The following is a 14,992-nucleotide window of genomic DNA, read 5'->3' as shown; positions in this document are numbered from 1 at the left end:
TATAATGTTCATAAGACCACTTTTTCCTGTGGGTAATGGATCTTATATTAATGTTTTCTATCTTAGGAGGCTCTATGATAATGGTTTCTTCTGGAATATTTTTGTGATTCAGGCTTTTCATTAAAATGAATTTCACGTGTTGGATTTAATGTGCCTGTATTTTTTATCAGTTTGACCTTTCTATTCGTCCTCTGTGTGGGAGTACCAGACGGTGTTGTGCTCTGCTCTGATTGGTCCGTTTTGAGACCAGCTTGACCCTCAATCATGCAGATCACAACCACCTGAGTGATGAGTGTGTTTGTATATATTGCTCGTTCTGACACTTTCTGTTTCGACAGCCATCTCTTAGATCAAAATGTTGTTCTATTAAATAAACGTAGCTGGGATCTGTCGGAGCAGCATGCAGATATTTCTTTTATTCTTTTGTCTTCAGTTTTCTTTTTGATCCAGCATCTGTAGCCGTTGTGTATACATGTGTGTACCAGTCATTCTGTTCATCCTTAATCATCATAATCAGCCAGAATAGCTGCAGGACTTGTCCAACAAAAACAACACAGTAGCGTTTTATTTCAAACACAATATTTACTGTGAAAAATAACTTAACTGAAGAGCAGGGAATATGTGATTCTTTAAAAAGGTGCCATTATTGTACTTTCCATGTGATTTGGATCCAATGAAATAAGATCAGACAAAAGGCAGTGCTTGTAAGTGAGCTTTAGGAAATACAACAAGATAATGTTAGTTTGGGATTTTACCGGCACACAACTTGTTTGTTAATGAGATTAAATAAAATCATACTGGATTTTAATTGATGGTGTCATCGGTGTTCAGGTTTATATTGGGCAGTTGACGGTTGACATAGAGCTTTGAAACTGAGCTCTCATAAACGTAGTATGCCTTTCCTTATTCCTTATTACAATTCATAGAAATTAAATATTTGTGCAAACACACATTTTAACAATCCACACACACACATTGTCTTCAAAAGCTGCTGAATACATTATTAAGATCATGTTGGCCGTTTGGATCCTGTCAGTCCTCATAACGGTAGCTCTGTATCTCTACTCACTTCTGCTTCCTCTAACCGACGAGCCCCTTTTTAGTTTAATCTGAGATCCTAAGGAGAGTCGGCTGGAGTGCAGAATCAATCACTGAGAGGCGTCGGCCGAGCTCTTTCTCCCCGCGTTGCTTTCATTGCTGTTCAGCCTGTTCCAGGAGTGCTTGGTACATTTCTGTTTTCAGAAATCGTGGATAGCAGTCGTTCTCCATCAGAGCGTATATCAGTCTCTGCGCCCTGTCGAAGCAATTTGGCTCCGGCTGAGAGAGATTTTCACTGATTTCTTCTCTCGTCACACAGTCAATGTTTATCTGTGTTCAGAAAACAGCAACTTTTTATTTCACTCCTGAGTTCTTTCTATTTGGAGATACATTTAGTATCTCAAAAAATAACTGTTTTTTACATTTAGTATTATTCTATTCAGAAAGTTAACGGCATGTTTAAAAAGTAAAAGAAAAAATGTGCAGCACTGACCAACAAGAAAGTGAAGGTGGAAGGTGAAGATAGGCATTTTCCACAGAGACCTTATTGAATTGCCACAGTAGGAAAAGCAAAGGTGTAATTAAACTAATGGTGGCTGAATACCATTTTGCTGCTTCAATTTCTTTGATAGCTGTTACACGATCATAGAACATGAGGGTGATTGTCATAGTACTTTATGGGTGAGAATTACAACTATTACCAGTTTTTTACCACTATATACCACTATTACCACTATTTAAATTTGATATTTCATACAAGACCATAAACAAAAAACCATACCAACATTTGTGTCACACTCAAAGAGAACCTGAGCTGTCCCTTTTTTTTTTAAATTTCAAGCACTTCCTGCTGTAACCCTCCAACATTGTAGCTCCAGTTACATTGTGTAAGTGTAATGTTTTGCTTAGGAAGGTTCCTAACTGAGCCAAATGGCCTGGAGGTGGTGCCGCTAATATACGGGCTGGTTAAATACTCTTAAGGAAGGAGGAATGATGTTTCAATGCTTACTTTCTTATCTCCTTTTTAGGAAAGGGTTAACTTGACCATCCTTTCACTCGGCCCGTGCCTTCATGTTATGTTGTGTATCACCTGGAACACTTGAATAAAACCCTCAGTCAGTTATTAGCAACACCTGTGCTTTTCCTACTGTGACACGTCAAAACAACTGCAGTGGCGGCCCTTTCGATATATTTTAGGAGTGAATGAAACTGTGGATGGGAAGAGCGGTGACAACAGTGGCCATACCTGTCGAGGTGCGTCAACTCTGACAAACTCTGCGAAGATGCTCTTGGCAGCAGCAGTCATTTCCGTCTCAGTGGTAATCTTCTTGTATCCCTCACAGGCCAGCCAAAATAAAAGGTTTTCCTCGCTGTATTCCGTCTTCAAGAAGTCCTCGAACACCAGCTGGCCTGCTGCACAAGGGAGCAGACAACTCATTTCATTTTAAACATTCAACAGAAGTTGAGTTACAACCTCAATCGTCAACATTCATCTTCATCATGATTACAGGGTGTCAAGCCTGCAACTCGATATGGAATTATAAATACTACAGGATCCTGGCTAGTCTTCCATTATGAGTTTTTTTTTTTTTAATCTTAATTACAGGGTGTCTTGCCGGAAACAAAATATGAGATAATACCAAATAGTATTTGGCAAATACTATGACAGAAGACATAGGCCCAAACTAGTTTTCTTAGATTATAGCAAAATTTTAACACACGCACACACACACACACACACACAATATACTATATAACACTATTTGGCTGTCTATAATTGTGACCAACAAAGGTGTTTTCGATAGGGTTGTATTAGACAAACTGATTGACATCTTCCTGTTAGCTTGATTGCACCTGTTAATGTGGGGACAACTTTTATCATTCTTATTGGTAGATGAAGATTTATGACACGATAGATTCTCATCATAGCTGCACCTAATTTCAACCTGAGCAGGTAGGGTCATGATAACTGAAAACGTGCTATTTCTGGTTGAACACGATAGAAGAGCAGAGCTGCGACAGTCACAGGCAGGAAGTGAATGCTAGAAAAAAAATGTATAACCAAAAAAGTACATTAAAAGCCGCAGCCATCTGTATATGTCAACAAAAATGACAAATCTTGACCTCTCTGCAATCTGCCAAACCATGATGGTGTGGTGAACAGAATATTCCATTTTACATTAAATATGTTTTATCAATTCATTTTATCTTACTTTTGGTATCATGTAACGTCCATTAAAAGCTCCAAAATAATTTTCCAGGTGGGATTAATAAAGTCTGTCCATTCATCTAAAGAACTGGTTCTTTTATCACTAGGTCAAACTATATGTGCAAGTCTAAACCACTGAATATGAGAACATTTTTGAATGCCACGGATTTCACTCATACAAAATATTTATTCTATTACATTTGCTTTTTTACATAGGTGACAAAAAAAACAAAAAACAAAACAAAACAAGGTCTACCTTCAAGCTTTTCCTGACCTCTGGAATGCAATGCATTAACTGTTCAGTCTTCATCAGGAAAATGGAACTGACTTCGTATGTCTTCATCATGATTCATTCCTGAATTCAGCCCCAAATACTCAAGATTTTAGGAAACATAACACACATAAATAAGTTTAAAGGTAAAAATGTGGCACCTTTTTATGTGGATTTCTAAACAGTGTTGTTGGTCAATTGAGTTGATTTTTTTATTTACTTTTTTAACAATAGCATTTCCCAGCGTGTGCTATTCGCTCAGAAAGCTGAGGTTAAGCTATTCTGTTATCCTTCGCTCACATTCTCTCTCTTCCTCAACATAGCTCAAAGAAGTCAGTGAACAAAGAGAGCAAGCAGCAAACTGCCAGGTATTGTGGTGGATGTCTGGAGGCGCTTTTTTACTTCAAAACCGAACCCTGCATCCCGATGTGCACTGCCTCAGCATCACATAATTGCACATACCTATATTTCTTGTATTTTCTGCTCGCACCCATTACCTTATTTTTGTTACGGGAGTATTCATGATGCTTTGATTCTCACGCAGGTGTAAAATACGTCTTCTGGGAGCGCAAACAAACGGCTTACTGGGCGCATCGGCGTTATTCACACAAATCGCTCGGCATAAATCACACCAGGTGCTGTGACGGTAATTGATAGGAAACAAAATATGTCCAGGGGCCGCTTGTTCACATCTACAAATCACCACACGCCCCGTATCTAAGCTTTCAATCATAACAGTCAATCCTTAAAAACATCAGATGAGATGTAAAGGTATATGGATCCCATCAAATTGCAACTTTCACACGCACGGCTACTTTTGCTACTGTTTACCAATTTCTCATACGTGCCACTGCATCTCTTCAAAGGGAAATGGAGCAACTGGGACGCGAGGTAGAATTTATCTTCCAAAGGACAGTTAATCTTCACGCAGGAGACAAGAGGCTGAAATATTACAGATCAGCTGAATTCATTTCAGCAAAGTAATGAGAGGAGAGACAGCAGAAAGAGAGAGAGAGAGAGAGAGAGAGAGAGAGAGAGAGAGAGAGAGAGAGAGAGAGAGAGAGAGAGAGAGAGAGAGAGAGAGAGAGAGAGGCAACCCATCTTCCCCTTTAGTCATTTTCAAATAGAGGCCAGGAATATGGTCAGGTGAAAGCCATGAGTGAGTGCCGGCTTTATAAATGAATAAGAGCTTGCTGGAATCACCCCATCTACCCTGGCAGCTCAGATTAGGCCTCTTATCTCTGCCAGCGTGATCCTCCCTTAAATATATCTCCAAATGCATTTGATGAACTTGAAGGAAGAATATATCCACAACCCTCCTCAAGATGCCCAAGGGCAATTCAGCATGATATGCGGTGCCGAGGAGCAGGGAATTGCGAGGGCGGAAAGAGAGAATGGAGAATTGAGGGAGTGACAAAAGTGTGTGTGTGAGAGGAATAGATGCACAAGTGAACTTACTTTTACACTCCAGAAGATGTTCGAGTGACACTCCCCATGCCACAACATCACGAAAAGATGGCCTGCAGAGTAAAAAGGTTATAAAATGTACTTCTTGTCAAACAGGTCACATATACTGTAAGCGATAACTTGAGTGAGTCAATTTAAAAACATCTATCTTCTCATCACATCATAGCAGTTTATGTTCGTAATCTGTTAAAGTCTTAGCGAAGTGTCATTTTTTAAATAACTTCTGTAAATCAATCATAGTAAATGTATTAGAAATATGGACGGCTACCTCCATTTGTCATATTTCCAATTCAAGAGGATGAAATAGGTGACAACTCACATATTGTCTCTTAATTGAGTACCAGGCATCAGATAGTCAGTGTTGTCCAATCGGAAGAGGGATCCCTTCTGACCACAGTTGCATGTAAATATATCATAAAAATTGCAATTAAAAGTTCTTTTCTTTCATATTGTTTGGGGAAGGAAGTATTCAAAGCTTTGACTTAATTTATCACTAACGATGATTTTCATAGTTAATGACTTTTAAGCAGCTAAAGACCCTTTTCCCCGCAAAGGCTGGTGGAGACCAAAGCATAGCTAAAAGAGGAGTGAATATTGGACTGACATCTATCAGGCGGACAGAAGCACAACTCCAAATAAATGCAACTGTTCATGCGTCCACATTCAATATAAAAGGTGATAATATGTATGTTGCGTAAACCTTGTTTTGCGTGGTCATAAAGGAACTGCTTTACCTAAAACTTACACCACAATGTAAAAAAACAGAAAAAAACCCTTCTGTATTCACAATTAAACTTCAGTCAAATAAATGTAGCCTACTCATGATGTTGAATATCTTTTTGCAGTGCTTTATTACTACATGCAATATTTTATTGAGATGAGACTATTATAATGGCAACATTAAGCAGCATTTAATGTTGTAGTTAATTGAGGTAGAGCTATTTTAATAACTTTACTTTATAAATTGTTGGGGAGCTTAAGCTGCAATAAAACATTGTATTTAACAAGGTCATATGTTGAGTATATAAAATCTGTAAAGTGAGAAGTAATTAAAGCTTAAGAGATAAATTGAGTGGTGTAAAAGTGCCATCATTTAACTGTTACTCAAGTAAATGCTTACTTTCGGTAATTACACTTTTAAGGGTTTAATAAAAGTCTGTTTTAGTGGCCACAATAGCACGTTATGATCTACCATGGTGGTTTAATACACTTATACTAATATAATATTCTAGGGGAATCACTGAAGCGCAGTGGGCATTGGGTTCATTGACCTTTCACTGAAAACCTATTTTCTGTAAGTTTACTTATACAACTTGTTTGCAGTGAGTTTTGACACACTATCAGTATCCCCTTGTCATTAGTTGACTTGTTCGGAAATCCTAAATTGGATGAAAATGTAATGATCCCTGTGGGTAAACTTGGTTGTTGAAGCAGAAGCAGAGAATCAGATAAGAATAAACAGTGAATGTAAGATGAGAAATTACAGCAAGTGCACGCGGTGGAAAAGTGGAGCAAATAAATACAGAACTAGCGTCTGCACCGACAGCCTCGCGGGCTAGAGCGGATGTTCAAGAGCCACTCACATCATCTGATGTGTGGATGGGATAACCACTGCTGTTTTGAATATGTCTATTATATATAAAAACATGCATTGTAAGCAGGCAGATACAGCAGCTTCTATATGTAGAGAGGTATGCCATTTTTATCTCAAATTTGTGGCAACTCCCCTGAATTCTGCTAAAGTATTTTTAAGCATACTGCTCGGATGAATATGCTAACTACATGGTACATTTTAAGCACTTGTATTTTTTAATATTACATTGTTTAATTGTCACATTGCTGTCCACTGGGTGTGGACACTGACTCCCCCTAAATCACTGAATGAAGTTTGCTGCCCTCCTCGATAACCCGAATCACTGGAATATAGTTCATCTAATGAAGTTGTATGGAAATGCCACAAAGTCCTGACAGTGCAGCTATGAGCTGTACTATCTTTTAAGAAATGTATTATCCAAAAGTCCCTCAGAAGTAAGGGACAAGGCATCATAGGAGAGGCTAGTATATCCTAATGGAGTCACACAGTTTTTTTTTTGGATTGCATCATATGGAGCGCAGAGCGCATTCAGCTCAACAAATTCTCACTCATCTTTGGACTTTTTTTCATGTTTTTTTGTAGGAAGGAAGGCAAAGAATAGCTGGAGGCACGCTGAGAAGTACAGAGAAGCACAGAGGGAGAAACTTCCAATAAAAACAGCACAGATCACAGGAGCCCCATCAGAAACACTTGCTCATAAAACCAGAGACAAGAGAGAAACCATCTGCAAAACACATCCCAGTTTTATTTTAGCAACATGTTTTTTTTTTCCCTTTTGCCTGGGCAAGATCAGAGAAAGTCTGTCGTTACCAAAGAACAAGGCAGACCGGAGGGGAAAGTAAAACATTCACAATGTTCAACTGTGTCAAAATCCTCCGAGCCAGACAACCAGTTTGTCCGACGTGTTGACGCTTAAAGCCAATTTGGAGCTCATACTTACAACATGTGTTTTCTGTTGCCAAAAACAAAGACTGTTGATCGAATATAGTGCACAACAGCACACTCTGATCCTTAGCTGCTCGGGCTTCTCTTCCCCCGCTTGACGAACCCTACAGGTACAAGTCCGTGCATGTTGAGGCGCAGCACCGGCAGGTTCAGGGTTTACACAAATGGCAGCTTTCCCTGGTTTCACTTCAACCTCCGAAAATACGTTTTCCCATCGCGTTGAGTCTGTAAAAAGTCAAATTTGTCGGTTCCCGTAGTTGGAGGACTGTGCTCTTGGAACAAAAACAATACTTTCATCAAGTTATTAGTTTACAATGCAAAGCAGTAGGAGACACAAGTGTGGCTGTGACCAAGCCTGCCCTGATAACAGGGCTGTGGGCTGGGACATTTGGTTGGCTTCATTTTCGATCTCGGCTCTGTTGCAAATAGTCATTTGGAGTCATACCATTGACATTCAAATTCAAAATCAACATTTGAATGCTGCAAACCTTTTTTCTATCTGTCTATTCACACTGTTTAAACCCAGTAGTCGTGATCTTGTGTTCTTGTTTAGTTAATTTTCGGTTTTATTTTGAAGTTCGGTGCCTCTTGTGTCCTGCATTTGACAGTACCAGCATAGATCACTCCTTTCATTCTCATGTTTCACAATAAAAGCCCTAGACATTTACACTGCTTACCAAGGAAACCTAAATCACAAAAAATTAGCTTACAATATTTATTTATAACTGATGCACCACAGTTGATCTTTTAATTGTGCAACAGCAGTGACCTAATTAATGACACAGAGAAAATAACCGAGTGGTGTCCGAAAGTGTTTTTTTTGTTGTTGTTTTTTTCATTTTACAGATGAGTTCACTACAAAGTCCTTTAACCTGTAGAATGAATGGGGAGTAGTGAATAACTGAGTGATTTCAAACACAACCTAAAGCTTGTCAGCCCTGCTCTGTTCCCTTTGCTGTGTTTTGCCCTCATGTCTGCCCTCCTGCGTCTCGTTGTCTGAGTCATATTTGTGTACATAGTCAATGTCTTTCCCCGTGTCAGGGTCAGGTCGTCTGCCTTAGTCCAGTGTTGATATTCTTTCCTGGTGTGTTTGTTCTTCGTTGGATTCCCTGCCTGTGTTTTCTTTCATACCATGCTGGTTTGCCTTCAGTTTGGGTATTTTTGCTTTTGAACTTTGTATTTCCTGTTGATTTTTGCTCTAAGCTTTAGTCGTTAAAGGTCGCCTATTTGTTTGATTCTTACCTACCTGCCTTTGGGTGCTTTTTCGCTACTCTGCAAATGTGACACTGGTATATCTGCACAGTTACAGTTAAAGATTATAAGCTGCACTCAATGTTTTCCCCCACATCCATCCTGCAGCGGTGCGGCAAGATCATTCATATCCTCTGCTCTCGTGTTTTACCGAGTACGGGGCTTACAGGCAGGCTACATTGACATGTAACATGTAGCAGGAAGCAGCTCTGGAGCGAAGCAGAGGAGAGACGGGTGAAATGAAGATAACATTGTCGCTACCAGTTACAAACAGGCTCAGTAGTGAACAGTATTATACCATTTGTACCAGTATTCACCAAAGAAATTAGGTTATTAAAAAAAAGACTAAGACTTAATCTGATGACTCACATTATTTAAATTGAGTTAGAGGATTTTTTTAGGATGATGATGTCATAAATGACGACATTTCAGTTTCATTTGATCTGAGACATAGGTATTGTTTCCCACATACAGAACCAGAAAAGAAAAGAAAGAGACAAATGGGTTCTCTCATGGGTTTTCCCAGCACACGCACACACACACACACACACACACACACACACACACACACACACACACACACACACACACGCCCACACACACACACACACACACAATGGACAACAAACGGACCCTAGCTAAAAATGTATTGACAAAATGTATTGTATCATAATCAAACCTTTCTAAAAAATGTAACTGCAATTGAACTGTGCCAGAAGTGGTTGCTGTTAGCAACCGAATGTTCCACTGAAACTGCTAATGACAGAATATTTGATTTTTAGCCATAGTCAAGCTATGAAGGCCTTTGCACACCTAATCTTTATTTTTTTTGTCAAATTGAAGTATGTTGTTGTCCTACAACATATTCACAAGTCGTGTTCACACGTTTCTCTGAAACTTTCACCTGCCATTAAAGTTTTTTGAGTTCTCTGTTTTATTGCATGCCTCCAAAATGGCATCTAATGATCATTCACTTCATCTCCCAGCACAAAGCTGGGAACGAACAAAGTTGGAATTGAAAGATTGTGGCAGGTTATCACTGCAGTTTTATTGGACTCAAAAAAAAACTCACAAAAAATACTTCATTTTGTGTGCAAAGGCCTTGAGATGTCTCTTTTTGTGATGTGTTTGTCCTGAAAACTGGCCTTACCCATTATATCCACTGCTCTCAACCAACTCCTTTTTTAAATCTTCTTTATCATCTTGAGGAGGAAAGAAAGTGGAAGCAATAACGCCATCAATATGAAGAGGAAAACTCGAGGAAGACTCAAAGTTTGTTTTTCTTAGTGGTCTTGACTAATGCTCTCCTTCAAACCTGCACTCTTAATTTAAATTTCAAAAAATGTAAAATGAAGTCTCACTGCTACAGGGATTAAAACCACAACCACAACAGAATAGGTGGTACTTGAATCCAACAAAGCAGGTGCTCCTGGAGCACAGTTGAATATTGTGCATTTGAGAGGGGAAACATAATCCTGCAAAATTCAAGGCACAGTGCTTCGTGAAAGCAAAACATGAAAACACCTGGCTATGGGGTTTACAAGTAGACTGAAAGCATATCATCTGTATTTTCCAAGGTGAACCTTGGTAACTATTACTACTTTAGTGGTTTCTTGATTGGTTTGTGATGCCCTTATTGGGTGGATGCTTTACCAAGACCGATAGCTAAAACATAGAGACAATATAATGCTTCGTCACTGCCCCGCCATTAAAGACATTAACATTTAACATATTATTTTCATAATCAGAAATACTTCATTGATCGCTGGGTTTTTCTATATAATATATAATAATCGGATGGATATGCATGGATAATTTTACATGGTAACTTAAAATTGTGGTTATAGCTGATAAAATGAATTCCATTCTGTATATCATGGTAATGTATTTTTAGGCTTTTCGCATGTGGTTTTTAACCCACATCCTTACCATGAAACGGCCAGTTAGATAGATACAAGGTTAGTTACAAGTTACAAAACCATTAAGTTAGGTTTAATGAAGACTTCATGATTGGGCATTAACTCCAGAAATGGATATTTCAACTATGTTGCATATGTACAGAAAACATCAATCACTTAACTTCAAAATAACCCAACCGCACTTGACATGAACACCGGCCTCCTGGGTGAAAGTCCTGTGTTTGTATTGTTCCATGCACCTCCCCTGACACCATCTATAATAAGTCTGTTATACTATGTCACTAGCTTCTTACCTAGCATCTTCATTCATATGTGTTTACATTGCAGTCTGTACAGCATGCATGGTGTAAAATGACATTTAACAGCAATAATGCCATTGTTATTACCCGTTAAATTACTTAAAAATCCTTGTTGACCAGCCTATGCCTGCATGCCTGTCAGACTGAAAACATCAATCCCATTCAATGACACCTCTACTTTCCACCTTGCTATATGATGCACTACATTTTGAGTCAATGTTGGCGGTGGACAATATAGATGCAATTCCTAGGTTTTCCATCAGTGCCCATCCATAGAGTAACTATATCCTCTCAACTATGGGATATTGGACCTTCTTTACCATTGCAACCTCACTTTAAGATTCAGGCAGGCCTATTTTTACATATAATTTGTGCCTTTTAGACCTCATATATCACATATATCAAACTTGCTGTGCTTGACAGGTATTGCAGAATTGTTCTGCATTTCACGGTTGCACTACTCACCTCTGGTTATGGCTCTATTTTTCCTCAACATGTTATTGGGACCTGTTTCCGCTACTGTTTCCAGACATCTGTACAGAAGTGAGGAGGCTCTTTGACCCAGTTCACACAGAACCCCCGTGAGCATCAAACTCTCTCCGGAGACATCCGGTGGCAGAAGGAAGCAGATGCTCAGGTGTCAGGCAGAGGTGGGATGCAACGTCCTCGTGTAACATAGCGGGAGAGAGAGAAAAGGGTAGACGGATGAGGCTATGAAAATGACTGATGGAAGCACAAATGGCAGAGCTGTGATCGGGGGATAGGGTGTGGGGGGGGGGGACAACGCTGACAGCTGAGCGGGCCTACCTGTCCGCCTATCTCTCGTTTTCCGTCTTGATTTGCAAGTCCTCGACGGGACACTTTCCGGGGCCGGCCTGGAAAACAAGAGCAGGTGTCATAAAACACCGCTGCGACTGGGATTTGCATCTGTAATGACCCCAATGGAAATGCTGAGAATGTGATGTTGGCAACGAAAAACCTGTCAGGTACGCTCTCCGAGCGGTATTCATCACCGACTCAGCTGCATGCTATTTGCTGTCCTATCAATTAACAATGATGGAAAAGGGCTTTTTTTGTCTTCTCAACACAATAACACCTTGTTTATTTTAGCATTTTCCTCCAGTGTCCTCAACTTTGTGTTCATTTGTGACGGGAAAAAAATGTCACGGCGGCGGAGAGTGAGGGGTTTCGAAATTTAGATCACTTCCACACTAAGTGAGTCACCTATCTGAGCCTCTCTGACACCATCAAACATGTTTCATATTTATGACCAGACATCTGCAGGGTACTGAACAAGTCCTTCAGTGTGTGGAGATCACAGGTTCAGCTCAAGCACGGTAGCCAATGAAAGCCCAGGTGAGATGAGGTGGAAGTCTTTCATGTAAAACCTATATTATTGTCTGATGAGGCGCACACAGGCAAATTTACACACATGAATCCACTGTATACTCCCTTCCTAGCACCAAAAGGCAGACAACGTTAGCAGATGAACATATGGAGGATTGTGGAGACCAAAGAAGTGAGTGAATATTGGACTCATTTTCCACAGTCGCTAGAAACATGATAATGTTTGTCTGCGTCTTCTGTAAGTGTAAATAGGCAATCATTTGCTAACATGCTTGTAATTATGCGATTTATATATTTCACATATTTCCAGCTTGTTCCACTGTCCCCTAGTCCAGGCATGAATGGAATTGACATATAAGGAAAGTCAACACTTAAGTGCAACTAATGAAATACATTCTCAGCACCTGACCTGTTGTGCAGATATTTAACATACCTTCCCACAGCTTTCAAATGAGAGGTGTGTGTTTGTGAATTGCTGAAGGACCCTGTTTATGACACACACTGTGTAATGGGAATATTATATAGCAATTTTGGATTGGGAGAACATCTGTTTAAGAAAATATGCATCAAGGACCATCCTAAATAACCCACCTTTTGCACATGAGACTTTGATAATTACACTGTACATAGAAATTGTCATTTACATAAACCATTATTGTAAGATGCCAATAATTGGGTTGCTGAAGGCCATGGGACATGCACCGCATAACGACAACCTTGGTTCACAAGAACTTATTCAAAGCCGACCCATAAAAAGCATTTTGACTTTATTATTTATTCATTGACAGCACGATTGACAGTGTGAATGCAGCTGCCTCTGTTTTCTCGTTAAGTGCATTGCTGTGTGTTTACTCTCATTTGTGGGGGCTAATTAAGAACACATATTGTACACTGGGCTTTGCTCTCCAACGTGTTTTGAAATACGGCATTTTAATGTATAATGATGTCTGTGCACAGCCAGGGAGATACTGAAAATCAATGCAAAGCACAACACGGTTTAAATTGTTATATGTTCCAAGTTAAGCGACAACACCGATGACCTTGCGCTGCCTCAACCCCAGAGGAAAAAATGGTGAAAAAAAAAAAAATTACAAAATAGCATTTACACATATTTGAACTAGCAACAGGGACTTTCAGAAACAGGTTGTGTCTCTGCTATTGCCAATGCAGCTCATGCATAGATGATTGATGCCAACACACTGGTCTGTCTTTCCTTGCCCTCCCTTTAAGATAAAACATACACTTTTACAAATTGCATGCTGGTACAGAACTTTTGCAAACTCAAAGTGTTCTGCGATGTCATCAGCAGAAAGGTTGTTTATTTGAATCTATTGAGCAGTTGAGAGGCTGATGCCAGTGGGATCCATAAAGATTAATGTTGATGTTGACTTTGGGGAAATGCATGAGCGACCATGATTAATAAAAGAGAAGCTGAAAGCAGGCGTAACTATGAAGCTAAATAAAAGCTATGGTCATCAATATTCATAATTCACTGACATTCATGTAACTGAGGTGTTGGTGAACTGGTGTGACTCTAAGAACTGTGAACAAGGCTGTTATTATAATATATGTGCCTCACTGCTTGGACTATATATATCCAAGAAGACTACACACACATATATCCATCCATCCATTGTCTACCGCTTATCCTGTATTCAGGGTCGCGGGGGGGCTGGAGCCGATCCCAGCTGTCATTGTGCGAAGGCAGGGTATGCCCTGGACAGGACGCCAGTCTATCACAGGGCCAACATGTTGAGACAAACAACCATTCACACTCACATTCACACCTACGGGCAATTTAGAGTCATCAATGAACCTATCCCCATCCTGCATGTCTTTGGACTGTGGGAGGAACCCGGAGAACCCGGAGAGAACCCACGCTTACACGGGGAGAACATGCAAACTCCACACAGAAGGAGCCCGGGCCGACCCGGGAATCGAACCCGGGACCCTCTTGCTGTGAGGCGAGAGTGCTACCCACTACACCACTGTGCATCCCCCTTGAAAAACATAATGAGAATAAAGAAGACGTTATTACAACAGGACAAAACAGGTTACACCAATGACATTTTTTAAAGGTGAGTTTTCTACAGATTTAGACATTCTGACATTATAGGAGAAATGATAAAAAAAGAAGGTGCTGTACCTCCAGACCCCTGAGGAGCTCCATCAGGTTCTCCAGTGACATGTTCTTGTCACGGGTGAACTTCCTGCGGACTGTCTCGTGTTCACACAGAAGGGACCTGGGCCCGACCCGGGAATCGAACCCGCGACCCTCTCGCTGTGAGGCGCCAGTTATATATATATATATATACAGGACTGTCTCAGAAAATTAGAATATTGTGATAAAGTTCTTTACTTTCTGTAATGCAATTAAAAAAACAAAAATGTCATACATTCTGGATTCATTACACATCAACTGAACTATTTCAAGCCTTTTATTATTTGAATATTGCTGAATTTGGCTTACAGCTTAAGAAAACTCAAAAATCCTATCTCAAAATATTAGAATATCATGAAAAAGTATACAAGTAGGCTATTCAACTAATCACCTGAATCATCTAATTAACTCGAAACACCTGCGAGGGTTTCCTGAGCCTTAAAAACACTCAGCTTGGTTCAGTAAACTAAATCACAAGTATGGGGAAGACT

General features: G+C 39.8%; 1 protein-coding gene across 3 annotated transcripts; it reads right to left on the bottom strand.

Moving 5' to 3' along the window:
* Positions 1–424: 424 nt before the first annotated feature.
* On the bottom strand, positions 425–7,773 carry LOC311014500 (regulator of G-protein signaling 5-like). 3 transcript variants are annotated; one of them, XM_084011135.1, is made up of 5 exons: positions 7,520–7,773; positions 5,305–5,372; positions 4,977–5,038; positions 2,285–2,451; positions 425–1,368 (listed from the first exon to the last, which is right to left on the bottom strand). In XM_084011135.1, exons 2-5 carry the CDS (start codon positions 5,331–5,333, stop codon positions 1,192–1,194), a joined length of 435 nt encoding a protein of 144 aa, XP_083867261.1. In that variant the 5' UTR covers positions 5,334–5,372; positions 7,520–7,773; the 3' UTR covers positions 425–1,191. The 3 variants fall into 3 exon arrangements, with proteins under 3 accessions (XP_083867261.1, XP_083867262.1, XP_083867263.1); XM_084011136.1 differs by having other exon boundaries at positions 5,305–5,369; XM_084011137.1 differs by lacking the exon at positions 5,305–5,372 and having other exon boundaries at positions 7,520–7,770.
* Positions 7,774–14,992: the final 7,219 nt, after the last annotated feature.

The sequence above is a fragment of the Eutrigla gurnardus genome (assembly GCF_963514095.1).
Source record: "Eutrigla gurnardus genome assembly, chromosome: 6".
Lineage (NCBI taxonomy): Eukaryota > Metazoa > Chordata > Actinopteri > Perciformes > Triglidae > Eutrigla > Eutrigla gurnardus.
Note: the sequence above shows the minus strand (reverse complement) of the source record. Positions and strands in the feature narration are given on the sequence as shown.